The sequence below is a fragment of the Papaver somniferum genome, chromosome 11, assembly GCF_003573695.1.
Source record: "Papaver somniferum cultivar HN1 chromosome 11, ASM357369v1, whole genome shotgun sequence".
Lineage (NCBI taxonomy): Eukaryota > Viridiplantae > Streptophyta > Magnoliopsida > Ranunculales > Papaveraceae > Papaver > Papaver somniferum.
This window is the reverse complement of record NC_039368.1, coordinates 66,860,093-66,871,005: the sequence shown is the minus strand read 5'-3', so window position 1 is coordinate 66,871,005 and position 10,913 is coordinate 66,860,093. Positions and strand designations below refer to the sequence as shown.

The 10,913-nt window shown below is 36.3% G+C and overlaps 4 protein-coding genes across 4 annotated transcripts; 2 read left to right on the top strand and 2 right to left on the bottom strand.

Annotated features, from left to right (window-relative positions):
- Positions 1-270: 270 nt before the first annotated feature.
- LOC113323185 (double-stranded RNA-binding protein 1-like) lies at positions 271-4,499 on the top strand. Its single transcript, XM_026571460.1, has 7 exons — positions 271-551; positions 828-936; positions 1,033-1,116; positions 2,085-2,326; positions 2,430-2,649; positions 3,152-3,307; positions 3,793-4,499. The coding sequence occupies exons 1-7, from the start codon at positions 390-392 to the stop codon at positions 4,272-4,274; spliced, it is 1,455 nt and encodes a 484-aa protein (XP_026427245.1). The 5' UTR covers positions 271-389; the 3' UTR covers positions 4,275-4,499.
- A 736-nt stretch (positions 4,500-5,235) lies between these two features.
- Positions 5,236-5,863, top strand: LOC113324499 (mavicyanin-like). Its single transcript, XM_026572820.1, has 2 exons — positions 5,236-5,365; positions 5,502-5,863. Exons 1-2 carry the CDS (start codon positions 5,236-5,238, stop codon positions 5,825-5,827), a joined length of 456 nt encoding a protein of 151 aa, XP_026428605.1. The 3' UTR covers positions 5,828-5,863.
- A 314-nt stretch (positions 5,864-6,177) lies between these two features.
- On the bottom strand, positions 6,178-7,031 carry LOC113324498 (protein RESTRICTED TEV MOVEMENT 2-like). The gene is made up of 2 exons (XM_026572819.1): positions 6,929-7,031; positions 6,178-6,785 (listed from the first exon to the last, which is right to left on the bottom strand). The coding sequence occupies exons 1-2, from the start codon at positions 7,029-7,031 to the stop codon at positions 6,178-6,180; spliced, it is 711 nt and encodes a 236-aa protein (XP_026428604.1).
- A 194-nt stretch (positions 7,032-7,225) lies between these two features.
- On the bottom strand, positions 7,226-8,856 carry LOC113323642 (inactive protein RESTRICTED TEV MOVEMENT 2-like). Its single transcript, XM_026571975.1, has 2 exons — positions 8,653-8,856; positions 7,226-8,556 (listed from the first exon to the last, which is right to left on the bottom strand). Exons 1-2 carry the CDS (start codon positions 8,756-8,758, stop codon positions 7,400-7,402), a joined length of 1,263 nt encoding a protein of 420 aa, XP_026427760.1. The 5' UTR covers positions 8,759-8,856; the 3' UTR covers positions 7,226-7,399.
- Between the last annotated feature and the right edge of the window lie 2,057 nt (positions 8,857-10,913).

The window sequence follows — 10,913 nt, the reverse complement described above, 5'->3', positions numbered from 1 at the left end:
AAATCTTGAATAACTCCACATTTATCTACACACATGCGGTTGTCATGTCACATACGGTTGTAACTTTCTTTTTAACTTTAACCAGACTCTTCAAGTATTCCTCCACATTACTTTCATGCACATATTCTCTCTCTCTCACTACAAAAACGGAAATTCTCACTCTCTTCTTCTCTTTTTCTCTCCGCACTCAAATTTACTAGTTTCTCTTGAGTTGGTGAATTATAAACACTAGAGAGAAATACAAAGAGAGATTCACAGAGGAGAGAAAACAATGTATAAGTCAAGGTTTCAAGAACTTTGTCATCACAAATTATGGGGTTTACCTAACTATACATCAACAAGAGATGGACCTGATCATAATCCTAGATTCAAAGCTTCTGTATTAATCAATGGCGTATCTTTTGATACACCTGATTTTTGTAAATCTTCCAAAGAAGCTCAAAATGAAGCTGCTAAACTTGCTTATCATCATTTTGCTTCTTCCGATCCTCTTTATCGCCCTAAAATCATACTCAGAGATTCTCCTCCTTCTCCGTTGTCTTCCTCACCTGGTACCTTTCTTAAACCCTAAAAAACTCTAATTTCTTTCGTTGCTACATTTCTAAAAACTTATTTTTTGTTCTGAAAATTAAGTTTGTTTAAAAGAGGTGAAAATTATTAGTACAAAATTCTTGGTTGATTATTTTAAAACAAAATTTAATTTTAGGTTTTTTCTACATTTCCGCCTATTATGTTGCACAATGTCTCTCAAATTTGACATCGGATTATGTTGAGCATGTCGATGATTCTTGGGGGGAAATAACCATTTTTCGAATGTTTTGCTGCAGCTTCTTCAACTACAAGCAATGGGGTCAATCCTAATGCTTCTAGGGGTTGTAGTACTGCCACAACAAAATCAAGAACAAAGGAAGTCTGTGAAAGATGGATGTGTTGCAGGTATGAAAATTAGTGAGGAATTTTTAAGTTCAGATGAATGCATGTGATGTATAAGATTTTTTTTTTTTAATCTTTTGCTTCTGATTGTTTTTTCAGGTTCTTCAAGGGCACAGTCACAACCTAATCATGAACTTAAAAGCAATTCTGTTAAAGGTGGAGAAGTCTCCGGCATCAAAGATGGTAAGAAGAATTTAGTGGAGACAATGTTATGTATAAATTCATTCGTTTGGTTCTTGTTTGATTGTAAATGTTCTGGATTGCTTCTTTGTCAACCTTGTGAATAATCAACAAATTATGGGTGTCAATGCTAATTACTATAAACAATATAAGATTTTTTAACTTCTGTCTTTTAGTACTGGTAGCTTGGTACTGTTTATGTGATGTTCTGGTTGTGTGTAGTGTTTCACCCCCATGCATCTTAAAGATGTTAGTCTTTTGATTGTTCCTTTTAGGGGCTTTTAAAGAGTAAATATCCTTACTTTTTAACAGATGCCATGTTCCATAGGCTAGTTGCTATTTTTCCAAACAAATGTTGTAGCAAGAGATTCACTTATAAATATATAGTTTGATGTTTAAGAATTAAGATCTTGTCGGCTATAAGGAGCTGGTGTGAGGTTAGCTTCATTCATTCGCCTATCCTCATTCTTCTAGCACCACTGAGTTCAGAACTGTTTGACCTAGTCGTGCTCGGTGGTCTTTCCCTCTGTAATTAAGATTTCTTGTTCCCCCAACTTTGACTTTATACTTTGTTTGAGATATTTCTTGAACTCTTAGAAAATTGTGAAATAAATATTGATAACATTTCATTGCTTAGTGATTTTTACATAATTCATTCCAAGTAACTCATATGGAAAAAAAAGTTCATGGCTCTACACCCTCTTGCTTAAAACTTAGATGCTTCTAACAATAAGGGATTTTGTCTTGAAATTATTAACTTTAAATCGACAAATAAAAGGTGTGTCATCAGAATAAGGGGATCTCTCATTTTTAAATCTAGAGTACCAGTTTCTCTCGTTCTCTAGGACTCACCTTTTTTTTTTTCCTTTTTTGTCTGTTCTGTTTGTATTAGTTTTCGTTCCTGGTGTCTGAATGTTTGGTGAATGTTCGGGTGTCCTATCTAATAATCGTGTTTTCTGATTTCCCAACAGACTTGCAATATTTGCACAAGAGCCAGCTGCAAATTTACGCTCAGAAGAGAAACCTCAGTTTGCCCATTTATTCTTGTGTACGTGAGGGTCCTCCTCATAACACACACTTTAAAGCTATTGTTGCAGTTGATGGACAAACCTTTGAGAGACCTGAGTTTTTTCGCACACTAAAGGAAGCAGAGCATGCCGCTTCAAGAGTTGCTTTGACATCGTTGATGCGTGATGGTAACAGTATTCTAGAGGCAAGGAATCTGATTCCACTATTGCAATTGAACTTGCTGCTTACATGGTTCTTCGTAAATCCTCATGATTATGGGCTTTGATATTTGTTATCCGATGTATCAGGAGGAGTCAGGTTTCTACAAGAACTTTTTACAGGAATTCCTTCGGAAAGAAGGTCTTCCCTTGCCAACTTATAAGACAAAATCTTGTGGCTCACCTCATCTACCAACATTCCAGTCGACCGTGGAAGTAGGTGCTGATGTTTTTGAAGGTATAGCAGCCAGAACAAAGAAACAGGCAGAGATGAATGCGGCAAAAGTTGCGTATTCTCATCTTAAGGAGTGTGAGTAATTTCGTTTTTCCAATATTCCCCTAATTTCACTTTTCCGAGGCCTGAAGTTTTGTTTTCTAAATGTTGTTTCCCCAGTTTTCAATGTCTTGTTGCCAAAGTTCGTGTGATGCATTTTTTTTTCTTTTCTTTGTGGTGTTCTCGTGGGTAACACTGTTTTACTTGCTTTAGTCCTGCCTAAAACAGAAAAGTTGTATCTTCATGTCATCAAAAGTGAAATGCTATTTTCAAATGAAATGGCATCCAGCTGAGTGTTAAATTTTCTCATTTTAGTTTTAATGGACACCTTAATCGGATTGATGAAAAAAAAAAGACACCTTAATCGGTAAAAGGACAGAGGCTTTCCACGTTTATTTAAATGTACCAGAGCGGCAGAGCCTAGTCCTTATCTCCTGTGAATAAGTTTATGTTAAAGATTCCATAATGCTACTTTTATAATCAATTGATTTACTTTTTGGTTAGCAAGTTGAAAAGATAAGATGCTTTCTCTTGGCAGATAAATCCAATGGAAGTATGAGCTCTCAAGCGAAGGATGTTGTTCGATGCAATTCTTCTAACTCGATCCCGTCCTTGAATATGGAGTTGCAACTGAATGTCAAATCAGAAGGTCCTCTTTCTACATCATCTGAGGAACATAAAAAAGCTCAGAAAGGTAACCTCTTTCTACACCAAGCTCCAGTTTTGGTTTATGCTAATTTATGAGTGTCTGCATGGGTGTGCTAAATCGAATAAAGCCGATATCAGAGTATTCTGTGTGATTTAAACTTTAGTTGATGAATAGTTGTTGCTACACACTACAATATATAACTGGATGGTAGTTAACATGTGTGGCACACATGCCTTTATGTGATTAATTATCACCAAAACTCGAAGCAGTCTATGGAATATCTTTGCGTTTTTTTGAATGATTTATGCTGTGGCCTAACTTGGACCCCAGTTTAAGGCTGATTTTGGCAAAACATTAGGCCGTTTAACCACTCTAGGCATACATAGTGAATACTTTTGCTTTTACTTCTGATTAGTATTATATCCCTCTCAGGATGACCCTTATGTCAAATTAGCCGTAGATGTATTTACAAGAGTACTATTAGACAGTGTTGGATTGCTTTTACAATATCTTCATGGAATGCAAGACAGGTAGCTATGTGGATGCTAATTTGTCCAAGCCAGTCGTAGATGAGGGACAATTCCGCAGTCATCCCTCAGTTGCTTCTTCCTTTAAACCAGGTATTACTTCAACTATGAGGAGCAAGGAATCTGACGAGATATATGCACGTCTGCATGATCCATTACCTTCATCTCTTTCCTCAACCGGTGATTATGCGTCATCATCACTTTCACCTGATGATATTGAGCAATCATCACTTTCCTCTGTGGATGATAATGAGCCATCATTACGCACCATGGTTTCCCAGTTTGCGGATCTATCCACAGCTGCATCAAATATGACCGCAATGTTCCCCACTGAGATGAGGAGTTCATTACTGTGCAACAGAGTTAGGGTGTACCCACGAAAGCCAGACATGGTGTTTCCGGAGGGTGTTACCGTGATGCCCATTAGCGATGACCAATGGGCTGCTGTGAGCTTGGATATTCCGAGCCAACAAGTAACTACTTAGATAGTCTAGAGTCAACATCATGTCTTTTCTATGGTCGATTGCTCTTTCTGAATCAATTTTAGACCACAAGCTTGGATTCAACTAAGTTAAAAAGAAAACAGATCATGATCTTTTGCTAAAGAATATAGTAATACTAACATTTAGAGTAGCATATGTTATACAGAACAGTACTTAGATAATTCAACACTTGAATCTTTTTATGGATGCATCAATTCTTTACATTCAGAAAAGCTTCATATAGTTGCAAAGAAGACATTGACTCGGCTACGGAAAAGGCTTTCCTTTCTTCTTGTGTAATTGGTCACAAAGAAGAAGGAAGTCCTCTTAGTTTGTCTGAGATTCAATGCTATATTGCCAAGTTATGAGCCGGAAACAGCTAACAGCTACCATCATACAACTTTGGATGATGAGTCGAAGTGGAATGTGATGCATATCTTCCTCCATTGAGAGCTGCAGTTTTAGGTTCAAAAGATCAAGTTTAAGAACTTGCAAGTGCCACCTCACTTTTGTCTTTATCTCTTTGTTGTATCAGCTAAAATGAACTTTGAAGTCTCCCATGCGTGTTGGCACCACAAGACTGATTTCTCCCTATAGGTTTGCCGGCCTTTAAACTAAATCTTTGCCGACTAAGAAAATCCGGCAGTGTGTCAAACGGATGTAAGATTCTTGAGTCGGCCTTTTTCTAAAAAATGTTTCTAATTTCTTGTACTGCCATTGGTAACTCCTTAATGCTCCTTAGCCACTGTTCTTGATTATTATATCCAAGTGCAGCTTAATTTGTTTTACTATAAATTCCCAGCTTAAGCCTCATAGATCAACATTCCAAATTTCTAAGTTTAAGGCAATCAAGTTTCAGAACTCACTGTTGAAATTTCTATTTTTAAGTGAATGTTTTCTCAAGATAATTCCTCAAATGGCTTCTTCCAATCAATATTTCATAGGCCTTGCGCTCATAGTACTTATGGTATATTTCCCTGTTACCTCCTCTTCTGCAACCAGATATATCGTCGGAGACGATAGCGGGTGGACAATCAAATTTGATTATCAAGCTTGGGCCAGCAACAAAGAGTTTCACGTTGGAGATGAGCTCGGTAATTAACCATTCAATCAAAGTTAATTTTATTTAAAATACAACTTTCATAAACATTGTTTAGGTCATTCAATTAGCATTCAACTTTTCATGAGTTCGGTTAACATTTAGTTTGATATATCCACTATTAATTGCAGTGTTTATGTACCCTCCCGGAGCTCATAGCGTGCTTAAAGTTAACGGTACCGGCTTCAAGGAATGCATCAAGCCACCGGTAAGTGAAGCTTTAACTACTGGAATGGATGTGATTACCCTTAGTACACCAGGAAGAAAACGGTACATTTGTGGTGTTGGACAACATTGTGAAGTTGGAGGACAAAAACTTTTCATCACTGTATTGCCAGAACTATCAGGGCCAGCAACAGCACCATCCGCAGTAAGTTCCGGACATGGAGTTGCGAGCACTTGGTTTCAAATCTCCGCTGCAACAATTCTCGCAATTGTTATGGTTCTTAAAGTTTAATCTACTCCATTTTATCTGATTTGACGATCGGTGCTTCTAGCATGAACGCAAGCTCGAGATTTGTTTTAGCATTACTTTGTGCTAATTTCTTTTTGTTTCATTATTTGTATCAAGATTCATCATTGGTGTTGAAGTAAAATTTTTAGTTCAGTTTTAATTACTTACTTTCATAGCAGTAAAGAAGAGACAAAAGGAAGTTCAAAAGGCAAATTTCACCATTAAAAATAAGATAATTACTAGCAAGGTATATTAACATAGAGCTCAAAATGTAAATCCAAAAAAACTAAACCCGCCCAAAAAATTTGCAACTTTTCCATAATAATCCAACTAAGCTGCATATGAATTTTGCTTCATGTTGCACAAGACACAAGCATCAGAATGACAAAACCAGCCGCACACATGTTCAGAACCAGCTCATATTGACTTACTGCATATTCAGTCATATCATCCGCTTCGGGTCTCTTACTCTCAATAGCATATTCCTCAGCAAAATCATTCTGACTCATTGCATCTTCAATCTCGTCTTGCTTCATCTCTTTGACGCCATCAACATAATCTCCCCCTTCATTTTGTAAATGTTCTGCATCTTTCTCTGTTTCATTAGTGATTGTGGAATTGCTAGAACTTGCTTTGTTCTTTTCAACTTCACTGATATTATCAGCAATCACTTCAGGAGTATTAGTATCAGTAGTAAAAAAATTCTTCTTCTCTTCTTCACCGGAATCATTATCAAGAATTTCAGCACCAGTAGCATTACTACTCACAGTTTTCTTCGGCATTGTGATATGCAGAAATCCATTATCGAAACTTGCTCGTATTTCATCCGTCAGGCAGTTTTCAGGTGTCAAGTAATCCTTTCTGAAACTACTCCACTTCTTGTTTCCCACTAGTCTTTCACCACTGACTTCCAAGGTAGTGTTATTGCTAAACTTGACCCTTATATCTTCCTTCTTGAACCCTGTTCACAAAAATTAAATTAAGCAGAAAAAAAAAAAAAAATCAAAGATGAATTATGAATTTGAGTTACGGGTTTAATTTTTGAACTTAAAATACAGATACAGACCAAGTAAAAACTACTAGAAAAGAAGAGAGGAGACAAACCAGGAAGTTCAAGCTTGATCTGGTCATATTTTTCTTTCTGTACTAACGTTTCGGATGGTTGAACAATCTCGTAAACCCGAAAGGTACTCTTAGTGAAATCCATATTTTTACTTGATTTGTTCTTCTTTTGTAAGATACAAGAAGCTAGTTTTTTCATGCCAAAGAAAATTTCTCATACTGAAAAGAAGTTCTGCTAGGCACCATATATATAGTGCTACTCTGTTTGAATTCCTAGTGCCTTTTTCTTGTTGGTCTAACTTCATTTCCAACATTTACAATAACCAAGGAGTTTTTCCATTAAATTATGTTCTCATTTCCAAGGTTTCATAAGAATATACAAATCCACAAACATTATTGGTTCAACTTCAAATTCATTTGCTCATCAAATGAAGAGTAAATTTATTTATTTTGCACAATTATTGATAGTACATTTATATATAGCATTGACTTCTTTTGGTCAAGTCAATTTGTTTATTCCAAGTGGATTGACTTGAAACTCCATGTAACATAAACCCCAAGTGCTACCACAACAAGACTTGCCACTGCCATGTTGACAACCAAATCTGATCTATTTATCTCACCATCATTGGTCGATGAGTTCTTCTTCTTCTTCATTTCCGTCATAAATCCTTCCAACTTATTTTTATAATTTTCCATTATTGATGTCATGTTCATTCCTCCTCCAGTAGCGCCACCACTTTGTCGGCGATAATCACTCATCTTCTGTATTAATTCATCCTTCTTCTTCTTTAGTTTTCCAACAACAGCACCGTCGCCGCCGTGAACGTAATTCTCTATCTCGTCTTCTTTCTTGCCCTTCCCAACATGTTCATGATGCTCATGCTCATGCCCATGCTTATGCTCATCATCAGAATCATCATCACTACTAGTATTATTACTACTACTGCTGCCACTAGCACTACTACTACTAGTCCAATTTTTCTTCTCCTCTGGATTATGGTGATGATGACGATGCTCAGTTTTCGTTGTCATCCTGTCTTCATAGTCATGAGCTGGGTTTTTTCTTGGTAATAAAGCTTCTGCATTTGTTCCAGCTGGCATCTGAGCCGGCACTTGAGGTTTTGGTGTCGGTAAAATTGGCTCGGGGACCGGTTTCTGATTTGGTGGAGCTACTGGTTTCATGGGAAATTTTTTTGCCTCATTAGCTGGTTTCCGACTTGGTGGAGCCACCGGTTTGTTTGGTGAAACTCTTGCCTCAGTAGCTAGCTTCTGGCTCGGTGGAGCTACCATTGGTGGTGGTGGGGGTGGGGGTGGAAATTTCGGTGATTCAGTAGAAGTCGGTTTGTGATCATGAGTTGGTGTTGTGGTAGTAGTTTTCGGGGTAGGATTAGCTGATGTTGGAGGTGCTACTTGATCAGATGGACGAGAAGTAGACGTAACATTTACTGCAGGTTTAGGAGGTTGACCAGTTGTTGTTTTTGGCATGATAATATTAAGGACTTCATTCTCAAATTTTGCTCGTATTTCACCGGTTTTACAATTTGCAGGGGTTCGAAAATCCTTTCGAAATTGACTCCATTTGTTACCAACTCCTAGAGGTCTTTCTCCGGTGATTTTCAATGTTCCAAAACTATCAATTTGTACCTTTATTTGTTCCTTCCTATACCCTGCATGCATTTCAAACCAAAACCAAAATTTAAAATTTTGCAACTTAAATAGATTAATTTGATAATGACGGAGACTAGAAAGAGAGAAGGACATACCAGGAAGAGTTAGGGAGAGGGTATCACAGCTGTCTTCGTGTATAAGAGAGGACAACGGCTGAAATTCCTCGTAAACTCGAAACGGAATGGAGAGTCCTCTATCCATTTTGCGCTGAACTGAAGTTCTGTTGGTATGTTCGTATAACGTTTATGCTCAATCTGTAAGATGAATAACGAGAGAGATATGATGAGATGAAAATGAAAGGAAGCTATGAGTCCGTTTATATAGATATGAAAACACATTATTGATGAAGAGTGCATGGAGCTAATTGTTCACTGTACATTGGAATTCCTTTGAAAAGAGACATTCTTTATTGAATAATTAGGGTTTTCTAAATGTCTGATGACTTGTTTTATTGAATTCTTAGTCTCTTCCTACAGAAGATGATATATGTCTTTCTTTGCGGTTTAAGTGATATAGGTTATTCTTTGCTTCATAATTCTGAGCTATCTCTTTTATGTTCTTTCGTACAAAATAATATTAGTACTTTAGCAGTACAATTTTTAATCATCTTTCCCAATTTCAATGTAAACCGTTCGAGCTTTTTTGCTCTTTGGCTTTAAGTATTTGTTTTTCTTTTTCACAAAATTGGTTAATTAGTTTCTGGTTGAGAATTACCTATAAAATTTGATATTATTTAAATAGACGGGAATAAAAAATACTTTTTTATTGAAGGTTATTATTGGGGCGTCACATTCCAATAGAGGGGTTTCATTTGGATTCTTAATGTCCAAAAAAATGGTTATGGGATATCCTAACACATATACAAAATGTTTAGATTACCCTTTAACTAAAACAAAAACTTAAAAACCGTAGAAGTGATTTTACGTCCAGGTTTGGATTAATTTCAACCATAGAATTTTATTCGCATGAAGTTTTACGTCCAGGTTTGGATTAGTTCCAACCGTAGAAGCTCATTTTACGTTCAGGTTACTTTTAATTCCAACCGTAAAATCCGATTTTACGTCCAGTTTTCTTTTAATTCCAACCGTAGAAGTGATTTTACGTCCAGGTTTGAATTATTTCCAACCGTAGAAGTGAGTTTACGTCCAGGTTTGGATTAATTCCAACCATAGAATTTTATTTGCATGTAGTTTTACGTCCAGGTTTGAATTAGTTCCAACCGTAGAAGCTCATTTTACGTCCAGGTTCTTTTTAATTCCAACCGTAGAATCTGATTTTATGTCTAGTTTTCTTTTAATTCCAACCGTAGAAGTGATTTTACGTCCAAGTTTGGATTATTTCCAACCATAGAAGTGATTTTACGTCCAGGTTTGGATTATTTCCAACCGTAGAAGTTTATTTTACCGCCAGTTTTTCTTCCCACAAAAACTTTGTCCTAGAATTCACCAAGTATACAACAAAATTCATTAATTTAATTTTTATCTAATTAAATTAAATTGCAATTAATTAAATAAGAGTTGTTTAGTCATTACAAAATTATTTTAGATAAGGGGTTTTTGATATTACTTATGGATAACCCGTTTTTGACCTATTAGGTGACGCCCCTCTAATAGAATGTGACGCCCCAATAATAGCCTTCTTTCTATTAACCATTTTGGATAATCTGCCCAAAAAAATGTAAATAAGTTATACATTTTAGCCAAAAATGCTCTTAAAAAATACTACTAATCTACTACTTATGAATAATAAATACGCAACTCAAGTTCTCTTTCAAATACAACCATACTGAGTAATTTATCCATGCTGTCCCAGGAATTCTAGCTCCTGCACATTACCAAATAATTAAATAATAATTGACAAACATGAATTAAATATTAATATATATGTGTGTTGTGCTTGTCTAAGCAGTAGGTGTAGTATTGCCTGGTACTATTCGTAGCACTTGGCCCCTGGCTACATAGCTTGGCTAGCTAGCCACTGTACTATATGCATGACGCATGTATTGAATCAACTTCATGAACCCTAGATGTTGGTTTTTTTGGTTTCTCTATACAATGAGTTGGCTATTTTCCACCCCGCACTACTTTGATCAAGAATTCATGAAGATTATCAATCAACACACATCAACCCTCCATTGATAAACATGTCAAGTCAATAAGGTATATCACCAACCCTCCGCGGTGCATTTGGTTCATTTGCAGGTTGTACCTAGTTTTATTGTGCATATTCAGACGCAAATAAAGGTATATCACGGTCTACAACTATATGAAATTGGTTTCATCTTACGTATTTCTATGTAAATACAGATATATCACAGTCTAAGACTAGACGAAACTGGTTTCATCCTGCATATTCT